The sequence below is a fragment of the Symphalangus syndactylus genome, chromosome X (genome assembly GCF_028878055.3).
Source record: "Symphalangus syndactylus isolate Jambi chromosome X, NHGRI_mSymSyn1-v2.1_pri, whole genome shotgun sequence".
Lineage (NCBI taxonomy): Eukaryota > Metazoa > Chordata > Mammalia > Primates > Hylobatidae > Symphalangus > Symphalangus syndactylus.
This window is the reverse complement of record NC_072447.2, coordinates 107,605,250-107,623,862: the sequence shown is the minus strand read 5'-3', so window position 1 is coordinate 107,623,862 and position 18,613 is coordinate 107,605,250. Positions and strand designations below refer to the sequence as shown.

General features: G+C 39.5%; 1 protein-coding gene across 2 annotated transcripts; it reads left to right on the top strand.

The window, feature by feature from the left end:
* Positions 1-7,786: 7,786 nt before the first annotated feature.
* RAB40A (RAB40A, member RAS oncogene family) lies at positions 7,787-12,083 on the top strand. 2 transcript variants are annotated; one of them, XM_063634280.1, is made up of 2 exons: positions 7,787-8,134; positions 10,063-12,083. In XM_063634280.1, exon 2 carries the CDS (start codon positions 10,136-10,138, stop codon positions 10,967-10,969), a length of 834 nt encoding a protein of 277 aa, XP_063490350.1. In that variant the 5' UTR covers positions 7,787-8,134; positions 10,063-10,135; the 3' UTR covers positions 10,970-12,083. The 2 variants fall into 2 exon arrangements, with proteins under 2 accessions (XP_063490350.1, XP_063490349.1); XM_063634279.1 differs by lacking the exon at positions 7,787-8,134 and having other exon boundaries at positions 9,027-12,083.
* Positions 12,084-18,613: the final 6,530 nt, after the last annotated feature.

The window sequence follows — 18,613 nt, the reverse complement described above, 5'->3', positions numbered from 1 at the left end:
GTTAGTTTGCTGAGAATGATGGTTTCCAGCTTCATCCATGTCCCTGCAAAGGACATGAACTCATCCTTTTTTTTTTTTTTTTTTTTTTTTTGAGACAGAGTCTCGCTCTGTTACCCAGGCTGGAGTACAGTGGCGCGATCTTGGCTCACTGCAAGCTCCACCTCCTGGGTTCACGCCATTCTCCTGCCTCAGCCTCCCAAGTAGCTGGGACTATAGGCGCCTGCCACCACGCCCAGCTAATTTTTTTGTATTTTTTTTAGTAGAGACGGTGTTTCACTGTGTTAGCCAAGATGGTCTCAATCTCCTGACCTCATGATCTGCCCGCCTCGGCCTCCCAAAGTGCTGGGATTACAGGCGTGAGCCACCGTGCCTGGCCAAACTCATCCTTTTTTAATGGCTGCATAGTATTCCATGGTGTATATGTGCCACATTTTCTTTATCCAGTCTATCATTGATGGGCATTTGGGTTGGTTCCAAGTCTTTGCTATTGTGAACAGTGCCGCAATAAACATACGTGTGCATGTTGAAGAGTCTATTTTTAAAATAAGGTCACATTCACAGGTATCTGGGGTTAGTACATCAGTGTATCTTTTGGGGGAACAAAATGCAACCAAATGATAATACCTTGATTTTGCCAGTTAACTATGCAAAAATTAAAGTATTGGTAGTTATCAGTGTGAGTGGGAATTTGGGGAAAATATGCCCTGTTATAATGTAGATAAGGTTACCACAAAATCTTCTCTCCCTTTCTGAGTCTCAGGAACATTTCTCATTCTAAATATCAGTGTCTTTCCTGTGCTTGGGGCCGAGAATGCTTAAGTTTCACCACCATTTTATTATTTTGCATAATTGCAAAAGCAGTAGCTATTTATTATAGTTAAAAATAGATAGCACAGGAGAGGAAATAAATAGCATTACTCCCAAACAGAACACTCAAAGACAAGCCCTGGTAATGAGTTTATCTGTATAAATTCTTTTAGACGTTTCCTTGTTCAGGTATTTATATATTTAAGCAGAATTGCATGCATTTATATATTTATTTGTGAAAGACAAAGTTTCATTCTACTTACTTTCATCCTATTTACTTTTGTAACCTGCTTGTCTAACAAACAGCATACATGAAAGTTTGTGAGTAAGTATCAGGCTGCACCATACGGATAGTAGGGATACTAATGGCCCATAAAGATAGAGAAAAAGAAATAAAAATGGCTAAAATATGTTATGATCCGAGTGATTTTTAGGTATTGAGTCATTTGGTGCTCGTAGTTCCCTCACAAAGTAGATACTGTGGCTAATCTCCATTTCATAGATGAAAAACTGAGGGACAGAGAGAATAAGGACTTTGCCTGAGACCACACAGTTAGGGAGTGCGACAATTGGATTTATGTCCAGTACATCATGCTCCGGAGTCTGAGAAATTGTGAAATCTCTGTTGTTAGGTGAAAGATGCAACTGCACAAGCAAGGATATTTTAGGAGTTAATTAAAAGGAATATTTCGGCCAGGCACAGTGGCTCACGCCTATAATCCCAGCATTTTGGGAGGTTGAGGCGGGCAGATCACGAGGTCAGGAGTTTGAGACCAGCCTGACCAACATGGTGAAACCCTGTCTCTACTAAAAATACAAAAATTAGCCAGGCGTGGTGGCACATGCCTGTAATCCTAGCTACTCAGGAGGCTGAGGCAGGAGAATTGCTTGAACCCGGGAGGTGGAAGTTGCAGTGAGCTGAGATTGCACCACTACACTCCAGCCTGGGTGATAGAGCAAGACTCCGTCTTAAAAAAAAAAAAAAAAAGAATATTTCGTATGTTAATACATTTATACAAAAAAACTGGTCATGATGAAAAAAACTGGTCATAATGAAAAACAGGTGGAATGTGACCTTGGAGAGCATCTTCATCACAATTCTGGGGACAGAAACCATAGTGCAGTGGGATAAGGAGTCAGTGGGAAGTGAAGATTGTTAACAGAAAATGCAGAAAACTCTTTTTGGTTCTTGACTTTGAAGGGGAAAAGAGAGAGGAAGGGAAGGAGGGAGAGAGAGGAAGAGGGGGATGGACAGGGAGAGGGAGAGGGGAGGAAAGGGGAGGGAAGGAAAGGGGAGAGGAGAAAGAATGGAGGCGTTAGGGGAGAGGGGAGGGGAAAGAAGAGACAGAGAGACAGAGAGAAAGAGAGAGAGAGAGAGAGAAAGAAAGAGAGACAGAGAGATCCTGTGGCTGATTGGGTGATGAGGGATCCAAAGAGATTTTTTAAAAACTTCAATTCCTTGAAATTTGAGCAAGTTTAAAAGTTGATGTGAAGAAGCCGTCTCATCTCAGATTTAACCTGTGAAGTTGCCCACATATTCATTTCCCTTCTTGCTTTCTTATTTCCACTTTAGAGTTAATGAGATACCTCCAACAACTATGTTTTTCGAGCTCAATACATATTTAGTTATTACCTAATAACAGAATGGACAATTGTGTGTTACAGAAATGCCAGTAATTCCTGGATTTTTGTCTCTCAGGAAGGCAGCAAGTTGCTGAAATTTTGATGTGATGTGGCTGAATTATGCATGCTCTGAGGACCCTGCACAGGTGACTGCAGGATATGTCCAGAATATTCATATCTATATCTATATATCTACACACACACACACACACAGCAGTGCTGGAGCACTCATTAGACAATCACTGCCCCTTGTGTCCCTGATGCAATCTGTCATGGAGCTCACCAGGTGAGTTCACCAACATGCTTGTCTTACCACCATGGGGAAGTGGATTTGGGTCTGCTTACAGGCATGATATTGAACAGTATTTATGAATTATGAAACACTAAAGAATGTAGAGAACATTCTGTTTCTAAAACTTTGAACTGAAGTCATATGAGAGAGATTTGCTTCTTTTATCTGGATGTCTGTGTTCTCGTCTGGAGAAACAATGAGAAATGATTTTTCATAATGACTACCTAAGCCCTGAGGCTCAGCCAGCCCCTACTGCTGTGTTCCAACATTTAAAGGACCACTGAAGTCCCACTTCATGTCATATTCTCTGGGAAGGTTTTCTCTTTAACCCCTCATACAGCTCTGTAAGAATGGTATGGTCAGTCCCATTTCACAGATGACCAACCTCAGGCTTTCAGAGCCTAAGTCACCTCCCCAGGTAAGTGGCAGGATTGGAATGAAGTTCCATCCTTCACCCTCCCTAAGAGACCCTGAGCACCTCCCTTTTAGAAGATGGGCTTCCAGGGTTTGAGAAATGGTCAGATTCCACTCCCCTGCTATTGTGGCCCCACAGATCCTTACTCCACAACCCCTCTGGGTGATGAGGAAGACAGAGGAGGTGAAATCCTGCGCTTTGTGCCAAGAGACCTGGGTGTAAAAACCCCACTAAGGACTGTATTAAAACAAGGGAGAAGACATTTGTAAACTACATCTCAGATATTGGGTTAGTATCCCTGATTTGTGAAACATACTTGTTAACAAAACAATTGGCAATGATTTCAACAGAAAATTTAAATAAGTATATACATGAACAATAAACATTAAAAAATACAAAAACCTGCAGCCATAAAAAGGAGTGAGATTATGTCCTTTGCAGGGACATGGATGAAGCTGGAAGCCATCATCCTCAGCAAACTAACGCAGGAACAGAAAACCAAACACCACATGTTCTCACTCATAAGTGGGAGCTGAACACTGAGAACACATGGACAGAGAGAGGAACATCACACACCGGGGCTTGTTGGGGGGTGGGGGGTGAGGGGAGGGAACTTAGAGGATGGGTTAATAGGTGCAGCAAACCACCGCGGCACACGTATACCTATGTAACAAACCTGCACTTTCTGCACATGTATCCCATTTTTTTTTAGAAGAAATAAAATTAAAAAAATACAAAAACCACAAGAACTAACAAGATGCAAATATTTTTAAATCCTGAGAATTTATAATGACAAGATGCAAAAAATGAGGACTATGATTGTACTTTTGGAGAAGACTGTGTGTGAAGGTGAATGTGTTGATGTGCACCTCACCTACAGGGGCATATCTGGAGAGTGTGCACTATTCTAGGGACAACAGACCCCTTGGGGTCAAGGGGTGGGAGTTGGGCCAGTGAGAGGTGCAGTTTAAATTTGATTTGTGAATATACTCTTGTATAGTTTTTGAAGTTTCATATTTGAGAATAAAAGTATTTTAGTGAATATTTGAACACACAAGATACTTTAAGGAGTTTAGGGTTTTTAAAAATTTAACTGGCAAGTAAAGAATTGGCAATGATCTATTCATTTGTCGTAAAATATGTTGGATTATGTTTTAAATAGATCTATTTGGATTTAAATTTTATTCCCTAAGGACTTAAAACATTTTTTTAAAAGCATGTCAGTTTTTTAAAACCTTTGTGAAAAAGGATAAAGTCTAAACATTATATTACAAACTAAGATTAAAATATAAAGCTATTATAATTAATAATGAACACTGGAAACTCAGAAGGGGGAGGTGGGAGTAAGGGAGGGAAGGGAGTAACGGATGAAAAATCACCTACTGGGTACAGTGTAAACTATTTGGGTGAAGGGTACACTGAAAGTCCAGACTTCACCACTATAAAATTGATCCTTATAACTAAAACCACTTGTACTCCTGAAGCTATTAAAAAAATTTTTTTAATTGAGATCTAAAAAAACAAGCTATTGTAATTAAGAGAATGTAGAATTGGTGTAAGGATAGAAAAAACAGGCCAATGGACTTTATTAATAGAGTCAAGAAATAGACCCAATCCATATGTGGTCATTTTCACTTATGACACAGGTGACAGTGCAGTGAAGGGAGAAGGATGATATTTTAAGTATGCTACCTGAATTAGATACGTACAAGAATAGATTTCAGGTAGATTGTCAGTCTAAATGCAAAAGTAAAAGAACAACCTATCACAGTGTAGGAAAATATTTTTATGTAGTTGGGGTGGCAAATATTTCTTAATCACTAGACAAAAAACTGTTAATCCCAAAGGAAAAAATAATAATAAATTGAGCTACATTATAATTAAAGACTCTGTCTTTCAAAACATACTCTTAAGAAAGAAAATATTGAAATACAGAGTGAAAGATTTTATATATACAGTGATTCAATTTTTTGGAAACAAGGAGAAAAGTAGAAAATGAGCAAAAGAAGTAAACAGGCACTTTACAATATAAGAATCCCATACGACAACTGCACGTATAAAAAGGCACTTAACGTTTTTAGTTTTTAGGACAATGCAAATTAAAATTGTCATGAGATACTACAGTAACCCCATGGTCTGAAAGAAAAGAGTAAGGGGCAAATAGAACCATTATATACTATTACTGAAAGTAAATTGGTGAAAACACTTTGGGAAATCATTTGGCAATATCTACTAAAGCTAACTATATGCATACCTATGAGCCAGCAATTCCAATTTTTGATATACTCAACAGAATCGTGTACATATACCCACTAAAGACAGGCACAAAACTGTATGTAGTAGTACTATAACATTAGTCAAACTGTGGGCATAACCCAAATATCATCCGACAGATAACTGGTAGTATTCATAAAATGAAATACTCTACCACAATTAGAATGCTCATTTTAATGTTGCCATATGCAAAATCATGGATATATCTCACAAGGATAATATTAAGCAAAACAAAGCAGAAACAAAAAAGTATAATTTCAGGTAAATAAAATATGAAAAGTTCGTAAACAGGCAAATCTCTAGTGTTAGAAGTTAATGTAGTTTACTTTTGGGGGTATAAAGACTTGTAAGGGCATAAAGGAAGCTCCTGAAGTGAAGATAATGTTCTATTTCTTTCCCTTTTTTACTAATAAATTCTGCTTTTATTATTAAAAGTTCCTGTAAGCATAAGTGTCTCTTCAATGATATAAAATTTCCCCTTCTTTAAGATTAAATATAAAACATTAATTAAAATATTCAAGGCAATAAAGTTAAATTCTAATGCCTGGTTGGGTGTAGTGGCTCACGCCTGGAATCCCAGCACTTTGGGAGGCTGAGGCGGGTGGATCACATGAGGCCAGGAGTTCAAGACCAGCCTGGCCAACATGGTGAAACCCCATCTCTACTAAAAATATAATAATTAGTTGGGTGTGGTGGCGCATGCCTATAATCCCAGGTACTCAATACGCTGAGGCACGAGAATCGCTTGAACCTGGGAGGCGGAGGTTGCAGTGAGCTGAGATTGTACCATTGCACTCCAGCCTGGGCGTCAGAGCAAGACTCTGTCCAAAAAAAAAAAAAAAAAAAAATATATATATATATATATATACATACATATATATATATACATACATATATATATATACATACATATATATACATACATATATATATACATACATATATATATACATACATATATATACACATACATATATATATATATATTCTGATGCCTTTCTGTAGTCAATGAAATGGATCTGAAAGAAAGAGGCATAGTGAATTTTAAAAAATGATGTACCCAAACTTTGAAAAAATGTTGCTCTCTTCCAAAAAATAAGTTAGCTGAGATGTTTCTTCATTATAGGAGGCAGAATGTTCTTCTCTTTTAGGTTTCAGCTTTTATTTTAGATCCAGGGGGTACATGTGCAGGTTTGTTACATGGGTATATTGTGTGATGCTAAGGTTTGGGATATGAATGATCCCATGACCCAGGTAGTGAGCACAGTACCCAATAGTTTTTCAACCCTTGCCCCACCTCTCCCCCGTCCTCCAGTAGGCCCCAGGATTTGTTGTTGCTATCTTTACGTCCATGAGTCCCCAATGTTTAGTTTCCACTTATAAGTGAAAACATGTGGTATTTGGTTTTTTGTTCCTGTGTTAATTCACTTAGGATAATGGCCTCCAGATGCATCTATGTTGCTGCAAGGGACATGATATTGTTCTTTTTTATGACTGTGACAAAATACTTTTGAACAGATTGTCAAAAGTACTGTGCACGTTTATTAATTTGAAAAAGCATTCATTATATTTTATGGTGAAAACAGGAAATAAAATAATTTGACAGGGTATTTGCGTGTGTGTGTGTGTCTAGGTCTAGCTGTATCACTCCAAATACACACTCACAGATGCAGCTTTATCTTTAATTCAGACAGGGGTTGGAGCCAATCTCAGTTTCATATATGCCAGAACATGAGTGATACACGGAGATTGCTATCGTTAGGTGAATAATTCCAGAAAACTCTGGCTGATATCTTTGTAGTTCACCTCCAACATCCCTCTCCCTTTCTCTTGGCCCCTTGTCTGAGACTCTCAAAGCTGTGATCCAGGTTCTGGCCATCAGGAGGCATCACAGCTATCTCCATTTTTTTTTTAAAGGCGGACATTTTGCAAAGAGTGACAAACTATGATGCCTGTTCTGTTTGAAAAATATATGTGTATTAAAGCTGGTCCATTGGCTGTGGACTCCAAATCTACATGGGATTCACTGATTTATCTCTTCCCTCCTCAGTATACGTTGTCCCGTGCATGCTGTAGAGAGGTCCCTCACAGAGAGCAGGGCATTTAGCCTCCATTGCCCGTGTGTAGGCTTCCCAGACCTCCTCTCATTCCCTTTCAGTCCTCCCTTCTCTAGGATCCTATGGACACAGTTGCCCAGACCCTGCTCCTGTGACCTCTATCCTCTATGTCACCTTTCTACATCCCTGTCAGTACTACCTGGTGTTTCATGCCCTGGAGCATATGTTTTTACAGTCTTGTTTTACATCTATCAATTTTTTTCTTTCTAGCATGGGAAGTGGATTTGGGTCTGCTCAGAGGCATGATGTTGAACAGCTTTTATTAGATTATGAAACATCCAAGAATGTAGAGAACATTCTGTCTCTAAAACTTTGAACTCAAGGCATATCAGGGAGAGATTTGCTTTCTTTATATGGATGTCTGTGTTCTCATTAGTAGAAACAATGAAAAATGACTTTTCACAATGCCTTCTTAGCCCAGAGGCTCAGCCAGCCCCCACTTCTGTGTCTCAGCATTTAAAGGGCCATTGAAGTCCCAGTTCATGCCATATACTCTCAACAGGTTTTCTCATTTGCTCCTTGGGGCAGCTCTGTAAGGATGATACAGTCAGTTCTATCTCACAGATAATCAAGCTCAGCCTTTCAGAGCCTAAGTCACCTTCCCAGGTAAGTGGCAGGATTGGAATGAGGTTTCATCCCTCACCCTCCCTAAAGGACCCTGAGCACCCCCTTTTAGAAGATGGGCTTCCGGGGCTTGAGAAATAGATTCCACTCCCCTGCTATTGTAGCCCCATGGGTCCCCCACTCCTCAACCCCTCTGGGTGATGAGGAAGACAGAAGTGAAATCCTGCACTTTATGCCAAGAGACTGGGTGTTGGACCGTATGAGTTGGCTGATCCCTTAAGTGGTGAGTGGGCTCAGGCAGAAGCTTAGGTGTTGGCCTTGGGACAGGTGAGCTGAAGAGAAGGAAAGTAACCTGCACTGAACTACTTTAAGCAAATGCACTCTATATTTCATCTCCTTTATCCTAACGACTGTTCAAGGTACCGATGATTATGATCATTATTCCAATCAGGGTGCTGTCTTTAAGGGAGTTTGTGTAAATCAGGGAGACAACTTTATTATCTCCTTATCGTCAGCTAACTCTGGAATTAATCTAAAGATTTTTCTTTTTCTCTATTTGCCCTGAAGCCCACAGAGAAATAGAAATGTTTTTCTTATCCTTTGTTCACATGTTTGTTCTGTATTGATGAGTATTTAGAATGTTTCTCATTTTTTCCTTTTTAAAAAGATTTCAGCAATGCTATTTCAAATAACCACTTACCTGGCTATTTTGGACATGTGAAAATTTTTTCCTCCATTACATTTGTAAACATCTATCCCTTGGGGCTTGATTTCAATAATTTAAATTCCCTTATATGTGTCTGAGCATTCTCATTTCTTTAACCATCTTTATACCTGTTGTAGTTACAATATTTAAATGTATTTATAACTGATAAGTGTGTTTCCATTTCCTTGATGTATTTGGTCCCTCATCCCGCCCCCATACACAGACACATACAGAGCCTTTTTCTTTTGCACCTTTCTCTTTTGCAAATTAAAAAAAATTCTTTTTCGGTTTTTTTCTACATTTAAATTTTGTCAGATGATAGGTGATAAAAGGATATTTAGATGGTTTCATTTGCATTCCTTAATGTATTCGTGAGCTAGAATGCATTTTCTTGTGATTACTGGCCATTTGCGTTTCTTCACCTGTGAACCATATACATATTTTTTCAGTTTTGTTATTTTGTTATAGGAGCTGTACATATGTTAAACCTAAAACCCTTCACTGATGGATGCATGCGTTATTTCAACACATCTTTGTTGGGTGAATATTATTTATGAGGCACTCTAGCAAAATCCATGTCCTAGATGTCTCTTCTGAGATCTTGGCTCTTATATTTATGGGAGATGACCCCCTGCAGCAAGAAAAGTATTAGTGCCCAGGTAAACATGCGTGGCTTGTCAAGGATCCGATGCACAGACAGTTCACACTTACTCCTAACCCCCGCATGGCCACAGCGTAGAAAGGATGGGTGGGGCATTATATGAGGAGAGCCCTGGCTCAGGATTGTGATTTCTGTGATCTCTATACTAACAGCAAGATTTAAAAAAATTACATAACATTTCTGAGTTTGCCTTTTCTGATTTGTAAAATGGAAACAATCATAGCTACCAAAGACAATTGTTCTGAGAAGTAAAAGAACAAATTATTTTAAGCGTCATACACAGCGTAGGCTGCATACGGTACTCAACACCTCTTAGTCCGCTTCCTAACTCATACCTGTCCTTCCTTTAAAGGAGATTCCTTTGACATAATCCAAAAGGCATGGTTCCATAACAATCACATGGAAATGTTAAGAGAAATGTAAGGTTTCCATGATTAATTAACTTCTGTGTCACTACTCTGTGCTGGGTAAGAAAAAGGAAAACAATCGCTGAACCAGTTTCCCAGGGTTTGTAAAAGAAAACCATCAAAGCCACCACCTCATTTCACTTTATTTCACAGACTTCTCCATCTCATTTTTTATGTTCTATGCTAATTTCTCAAGAAAAACAGGCCCAGCACCACCTCTGCGCACAACCCCGCGGGCCTGGCTCAGGCGGGAGCGCCGGGCCAGCACCATGAGCACCCCGGGCAGCCCCGACCAGGCCTATGACTTCCTGCTCAAGTTCCTGCTGGTGGGCGACAGCGACGTAGGCAAGAGTGAGATCCTGGAGAGCCTGCAGGATGGCGCAGCCGAGTCCCCATACAGCCACCTGGGGGGAATCGACTACAAGACGACCACCATCCTGCTGGACGGCCAGCGGGTGAAGCTGAAACTCTGGGATACGTCGGGGCAGGGAAGGTTTTGTACCATATTCCGCTCCTACTCTCGTGGTGCACAAGGAGTGATCCTGGTCTACGACATTGCAAACCGATGGTCTTTTGAGGGTATGGATCGATGGATTAAGAAGATCAATGAGCACGCCCCTGGTGTCCCTAAAATCCTAGTGGGGAATCGCCTACATCTGGCATTCAAGAGGCAGGTGCCCAGGGAGCAGGCCCAGGCCTACGCCGAGCGCCTGGGTATGACCTTCTTTGAGGTCAGCCCTCTTTGCAATTTCAACATCATAGAGTCTTTCACGGAGCTGGCCAGGATCGTGCTGCTGCGGCACAGGATGAATTGGCTCAGGAGGCCGAGCAAGGTAATGAGTTTGCAAGACCTCTGCTGCCGCGCCATCGTGTCCTGCACGCCCGTACACCTAGTCCACAAGCTCCCACTCCCCATTACCTTAAGAAGCCACCTCAAGTCCTTCTCCATGGCTAAGGGCCTGAATGCCAGGATGATGCAAGGCCTCTCCTACTCCCTCACCACCAGCTCCACCCACAAGAGCAGCCTCTGCAAAATGGAGATCGTCTGCCCACCCCAGAGCCCACCCAAAAACTGCACCAGAAACAGCTGCAAAATTTCTTAAGGCACCAAAAGGAAACAAGCTGGAATCGCTCCAGGAAAAACTCTGGTTACACCTGGAAGATGGAAGTCGCACTGTAGATTCAAGAAATTAGTTTTCAGTTTCTCACGGGAACCATGCTGCTTGGGAATGTGTGTGATGCCTTCTGTCAATAAAAACACATTACACAGTTTGACTTTGAATTTCTATTTGGATGTGCATGAAGCTCTTGTTTTAAACGTGTGTTTATAAAGGGGAAATTAGTAGTTTGCTCAACTCTTGATAACATGAAATTTTGAATGTTACTTATATAATAATCATGCTGCAACTTTTTCCTTAAAATAACCGCCTTTGTAAGAATGGTGATATGGCAGTGATGAGTATAAATTCAAGGAAATTTGAGAAGCAATGATAGTGAGATAATTCAGTCATTGATATTATAAGAGGGGCCTTTTTGTAAACATCCTTTTTAATGTCAAAGCACCAATTTATAAAACGCTGCAGATGCATATAGAGATTGTATATAACAGATCTGTCCAGCTTGCGCACGAAATGGATTTGATAAAGTTTTTGCTATGTTATTTTACTACATTTGGGGATTAATACGTGATTTATATGTATGTTTTTCTGTAAATCTACTTTTTTTGTACAAGATGTTCTACAAGATATGAAGCTAAGGGAGGAAAACACCAAAGATATCTCTAGTTATGTTGAACATAGCCAACATGGTTTCAATGGGTCAGTAAGAAAAAAACATTTCAGTAAGGAATGAAATAAGTACTTATTTGAGAAAATGTTTCTTAACAATAAAAAAGTATATATTTTTCTCTTTGGTAAAATGAAAAGAGAAGAAAAATATGTATAGTGTAAGCCCGCGAGATGAGGCTTTGCAGAAAAACAATGCAATAGAACATGGCGAGGCAGGCCCATTATAAGGCCTTAGGTGAGTCATTTCCCCTGTGCTGGTCAGTTTTGATTAACACCTCTCAGATCAATATAGAGGTTAATGAGATCACATCTGGGAAAGCACTTCTGAGACCTTAGATGGGAAGGAAGGAGAAGTGATTTCCATGTAGTTACTTTTCAATTTACACTGTTGATTATTATAATAATTGATATTGGATGAACGGAGTAAATATAAATCCTTGTACTCTTTTGTAATTGAATGACCATTTATTTGTGCATTGTCATAGGGTGATTGTAACATAAAGTCCCGCAGAAGGGCAGTACCTCTGGCCTCGGAGCCATGGGGACTCACCCTTCCTGAACTCTGGTACTTTTCTATCTCAGGTGAATTTCCCACAACATTCCTGGGAGGTAGAGGATGTAATCTCTACACCATCCTGTAGCTTAAGAAACAGTGATGTTTGCAGGTTAAGCAACCTGGCTGGGGAGCATCCTGCCATTAAGTGGAAAAGCAGAGACTAGCACCCTATATGCCCCCAGGAAGACTGTGATGCTGATGCTGAGCTGCACATCACACCATAACCAAGTAAATCTTGCTTTCCTGCTGACCCGGGTCACTACTGAAATCTGTATCTTCAGCTCTGAAGCCAGGCTGCCAGTTCTGTCTCTCTTATGAAAGACAGAGAACCTTGTCAGACCTAAATTTCCTACTCTGTAGACAAGGGAGTGTGTCTGGGCCATTGCTTTAGAAACTGGAGTCTCCAGACAGTTCCTATGTCAAGAAGAATATGCACTCTCAGAGGGACAGGGGTCATGCTGAGGGTGAATACTTGAAGGAGCAGGCCCCAAACACATGCAGATCGGGGATGCATAGAGTCTTTAATAGAAATTACCAAATCAACCTGGAAAGAGGTTGTACAAAATGACATCCCCACCACCAATATGAAACAGGGTAGACTTCCCCGCATGCCCACCTTACTGGAATCCTGAATGGTTTCTTTTTATACTTTGATGATATGACAGGTGGAAATTCTTTCATTGTCATTATATTTAATTCGATGTTTAGATAACTTAAAAAATTCCCTAATATACAAAATGCTCTGATAATCATCATTGCATTATATTTTTATTGCAAACTGGTCCATTTTCATATGTAGCCTAAAAACAATGAGCAACAGCCACATTAGCCTGCAAGTTCTCCTGGAGCTACTGGTGGCATTATGGTTCCAGGATGTGTTTGTGGCCTCTGGGGAATAATGATGGCAGTGTGTTTGTCTAGAAGATTAAGAACATCTCTCTGTGATATTAGTTGAATTCAATATTAGAAAAGAGCTGGAGTCTTTTTAAATGACACAAGAGCTGGACCACACATGCTTCTGAGCAGGCTATAATCCTGTCCCTGTGATGGAAAGCAAGCCTTTCTGCGACCTCACCTGCTCAGGTCAGGGTGGATCCCTCCAGAACGTAAGGTATGGCAGTTGGCCTAAATCTGCTTCTGAACACTGAAGCTGAGTGTTTCCATCTTCCTGCCATCAGTTGCAGAGACTGGAGAAGCTGCATCTTCTCAGACACAAAAACCACGGGTTCAGTCACCTGTGTGAGGAGCTCGTGCTAGAAGATAAAATACCAGCACCTGTTTGACACATTGTGCATCCGTCCATCCATCTGTCCATGCATTCATCCATCTGTCCATCCATCCATCCATCCATCCATCCATCCATCCATCCATCCATCCATCCCCATAGTTAACAGGCATTAAGGTCAAATGACACCATCCCTCTGGTTAAGTTTTAGACTTCCCCAGAATAGAAACAAGGAAGTAAGGGGGTTGTGGTGAACTCAGTTTCTAGACCTAAGAAGAGATGGCTCCTTCTCCTTAATATTTCCACCCTGAGAGAGCCTCTTATCATTGATAATTTTAAAACATAATTTAAAGCCCTGGACCTCTCTCTACAACCCTAGTTACTGTTCTCTTTGCATATATTCTCCCATTGCAACCAAAGTTCTATGAAGAATTCTCAATACTCAACTCACATCCCTTTGCACCTCCCTCCACCTCAGTCCTCATTCCTCATCTAATGCTGCTTTGTTCCCGCACCCCTCTGTTGAAATGAACCCCATCAAAACCAACAGCCACCGCTTTGTCCCATTTATAGATCAAGAGTGTTGAAATGAACATCTGTATGGAGACAAAGCTTCCCCCGCAATGACAAAATTCAGTTGCTTTTGTATAGACAAAGATTATATTGCAATGCTATATTTACCTAAAAGCTAGTGTTGTAAAATAGCTTCCATAGAGTCAGTCAGATAATGTGAAGGCTGTGCTACAGGAACTGTGCTATCAATTGAAGTACATTTCCCCAACGTATCCCATACTATTGCTTCAATAAAAGGAATTTTGCAAATAGATTTACTGCATGTTAGCAATATTTTTATGATCACTTCAATAAATTCTGTTTATTGTTTTATTTCTTTCTGAAGGAATTACTAAGTATGCAATGTAATCACCTGAAATTAAAATGTTGTTTCAAAATTTGTCGTGGTTAAATATATTGCCTAAAAGCATTGTCTGAACCAGCCTTGCATCCCAGGGATGAAGCCCACTTGATCATGGTGGATAAGCTTTTTGATGTGCTGCTGGATTCGGTTTGCCAGTATTTTATTGAGGATTTTTGCATCAATGTTCATCAAGGATATTGGTCTAAAATTCTCTTTTTTGGTTGTGTCTCTGCCAGGCTTTGGTATCAGGATGATGCTGGCCTCATAAAATGAGTTAGGGAGGATTTCCTCTTTTTCTATTGATTGGAATAATTTCAGAAGGAATGGTACCAGCTCCTCCTTGTACCTCTGGTAGAATTCGGCTGTGAATCCATCTGGCCCTGGACTTTTTTTGGTTGGTAAGCTATTGATTATTGCCACAATTTCAGAGCCTGTTATTGGTCTATTCAGAGATTCAACTTCTTCCTGGTTTAGTCTTGGGAGGGTGTATGTGTCGAGGAATTTACCCATTTCTTCTAGATTTTCTAGTTTATTTGCATAGAGGTGTTTGTGGTATTCTCTGATGGTAGTTTGTATTTCTGTGGGCTCGGTGGTGATATCCCCTTTATCATTTTTTATTGCGTCTATTTGATTCTTCTCTCTTTTCTTCTTTATTAGTCTTGCTAGCGGTCTATTGATTTTGTTGATCTTTTAAAAAAACCAGCTCCTGGATTCATTAATTTTTTGAAGGGTTTTTTGTGTCTCTATTTCCTTCAGTTCTGCTCTGATTTCAGTTATTTCTTGCCTTCTGCTAGCTTTTGAATGTGTTTGCTCTTGTTTTTCTAGTTCTTTTAATTGTGACGTTAGGGTGCCAATTTTGGATCTTTCCTGCTTTCTCTTGTGGGCATTTAGTGCTATAAATTTCCCTCTACACACTGCTTTGAATGTGTCCCAGATTCAATGCCATCCCCATCAAGCTACCAATGACTTTCTTCACAGAATTGGAAAAAACTACTTTAAAGTTCATATGGAACCAAAAAAGAGCCCGCATCACCAAGTCAATCCTAAGCCAAAAGAACAAAGCTGGAGGCATCACGCTACCTGACTTCAAACTATACTACAAGGCTACAGTAACCAAAACAGCATGGTACTGGTACCACAACAGAGATATAGATCAATGGAACAGAACAGAGCCCTCAGAAATAATGCCTCATATCTACAACCATCTGATCTTTGACAAACCTGACAAAAACAAGCAATGGGGAAAGGATTCCCTATTTAATAAATGGTGCTGGGAAAACTGGCTAGCCATATGTAGAAAGCTGAAACTGGATCCCTTCCTTACACCTTATACAAAAATTAATTCAAGATGGATGAAAGACTTACATGTTAGACCTAAAACCATAAAAACCCTAGAAGAAAACCTAGGCAATACCTTTCAGGACATAGGCATGGGCAAGAAACACCAAAAGCAATGGCAACAAAAGCCAAAATTGACAAATGGGATCTAATTAAACTAAAAAGCTTCTGCACAGCAAAAGAAACTACCATCAGAGTGAACAGGCAACCTACAAAATGGGAGAAAATTTTCACAACCTACTCATCTGACAAAGGGCTAATATCCAGAATCTACAATGAACTCAAACAAATTTACAAGAAAAAAACAAACAGCCCCATCAAAATGTGGACAAAGGATATGAACAGACACTTCTCAAAAGAAGACATTTATGCAGCCAAAAAAACACATGAAAAAATGCTCATCATCACTGGCCATCAGAGAAATGTAAATCAAAACCACAATGAGATACCATCTCACACCAGTTAGAATGGTGATCATTAAAAAGTCAGGAAACAACAGGTGCTGGAGAGGATGTGGAGAAACAGGAACACTTTTACACTGTTGGTGGGACTTTAAACTAGTTCAACCATTGTGGAAGTCAGTGTGGCGATTCCTCAGGGATCTAGAACTAGATATACCATTTGACCCAGCCATCCCATTACTGGGTATATACCCAAAGGATTACAAATCATGCTGCTATAAAGACACATGCACACGTATGTTTATTGTGGCACTATTCACAATAGCAAAGACTTGGAACCAACCCAAATGTCCAACAATGATAGACTGGATTAAGAAAATGTGGCACATATACACATGGAATACTATGCAGCCATAAAAAATGAAGAGTTCATGTCCTTTATAGGGATATGGATGAAACTGGAAACCATCATTCTCAGCAAACTATCGCAAGGACAAAAAACCAAGCACTGCATGTTCTCACTCATAGGTGGGAATTGAACAATGAGAACACATGGACACAGGAAGGGGAACATCACACTCCGGGGACTGTTGTGAGGTAGGGGGAGGGGGGAGGGATAGCATTAGGAGATATACCTAATGCTAAATGACAAGTTAATGGGTGCAGCACACCAACATGGCACATGGATACATATGTAACAAACCTGCACGTTGTGCACATGTACCCTAAAACTTAAAGTATAACAATAATAAAATAAAAAAGCACTGTCTGATTGTTTAATATGCCATAATTAGGTAATATGATGGTGGTGAAATATAATAGTAGAGAGAGGGAACTCTTGCAGTCTCCTAATTAGGTCAGAATTCTTCTACTGCACCACACAAATCATAATGCTGGAATTCCTTTTGGAATGTTTCCATTTGGTAAACTATCCCAACTATATGATAAGTGTACATGATTCCATACTGATATAAATTAAGTGTTTCAATTGAAAAAGAAATGGGTCAGAGAAGACAAATTGTCTCAATCAAATAATTCTAAACAATATATGTGGCTAACCCTCAGTTCATGAGATGAAGTTTAATTCTGTTCTCTACCTAAGAACAGGGCTGACTTAGTGACTTACTTCTACAGAAAAGAGTATAGGAATGTAAAATAGTTACCACACACTGGAGAAATTTGGCAAACAGTACCTTAACCAAGTGATGAAGGTTAACATCACCATTGATATCATATGGGTAGCATGTAAACCCATATATGGTGTGATAAAAAGGGCAATTCATCTCTGTGGTATTCCTTCTGAAAACCCATAACCTCAGTCTAATAATGAGAAAAACGAGTTATGCCTGTACTTCTCATGAAATCAAGCTTATGAAAATAGTCTGGCCATACCTCAAATGGTTAACAGGGAGTTACCATATGACACAGCAATTCCACCCCTGGGTACATAGCCAAAAGAAATATGCCTACATAAAAACTTGTACCTGAATGTATACAGGATCATCATTCAAAATAGCCAAAGAGTGGAAACAACCCAAATGCTCATCAATTGATACATGGATAAAATGTGGTATATTCAGCAATAAATATGGATGAGGTACTGATATATGCTGCAACACAGATTTTGAAAACATTATGTAAAGTGAAAGAAGCCAGATGCAAAAGACCAAATATTGTTTGATTTCATTTATATAAAATGTCAAAAACAGGCAAATCCACAGAGAAACAAAGCATATCTGTGATTGCCTAGGGCTAGGGGTGGGCACAGGGATTAACTGCATTCAAGCAGGATGGGTAATCTTAGGGTGATGAAAATGTCTAAAACTCAACGATGAAGTCCCAGCTACAGCAATCAGACAAGAGAAAGAAATAAAGGGCATCCAAATTGGAAAAGAAGAAGTCAAATTATCCTTGTTTGCAGATGACATGATCTTATATTTGGAAAAACCTAGACTCCATCAAAAAACGATTAGAACTCATAAACAAATTCAGTATAGTTGCAAGATAGAAAATCAACATACAAAAATCAGTAGTGTTTCTATATGCCAGCCAAGAGTGAACAATCTAAAAAATAAATTTAAAAGTAATCCCATTTACAATAGCCATAAATAAAATTAAATACACAGGAATTAACCAAAGAAGTGAAACACCTCTATAATGAAAACTATAAAACACTGATGACAGAAATTGAAGATGACACCAGGAAATGGAAAAGTATTTCATGTTCATTGATTGGAAGAGTCAATATTGTTAAAATGTCCATTCTACTCAAAGCAATCTACAGATTTAATACAATCCCTATCAAAATACCAAAGACATTCTCCACAGAAACAGAAAAAACAATCCTAAAATTCATATAGAATGACAAAAGCTATCTTGAGCAAAAAGAACAAAACTGGAGGAATCACAATACCTGACTTAAAATTATGCTACAGAGCTATATCACCAAAACAGCATGGTACTGGCATAAAAGCAGACACATAGACCAGTGGAACAGAATAAAGAACCTAGAAACAAATCCACA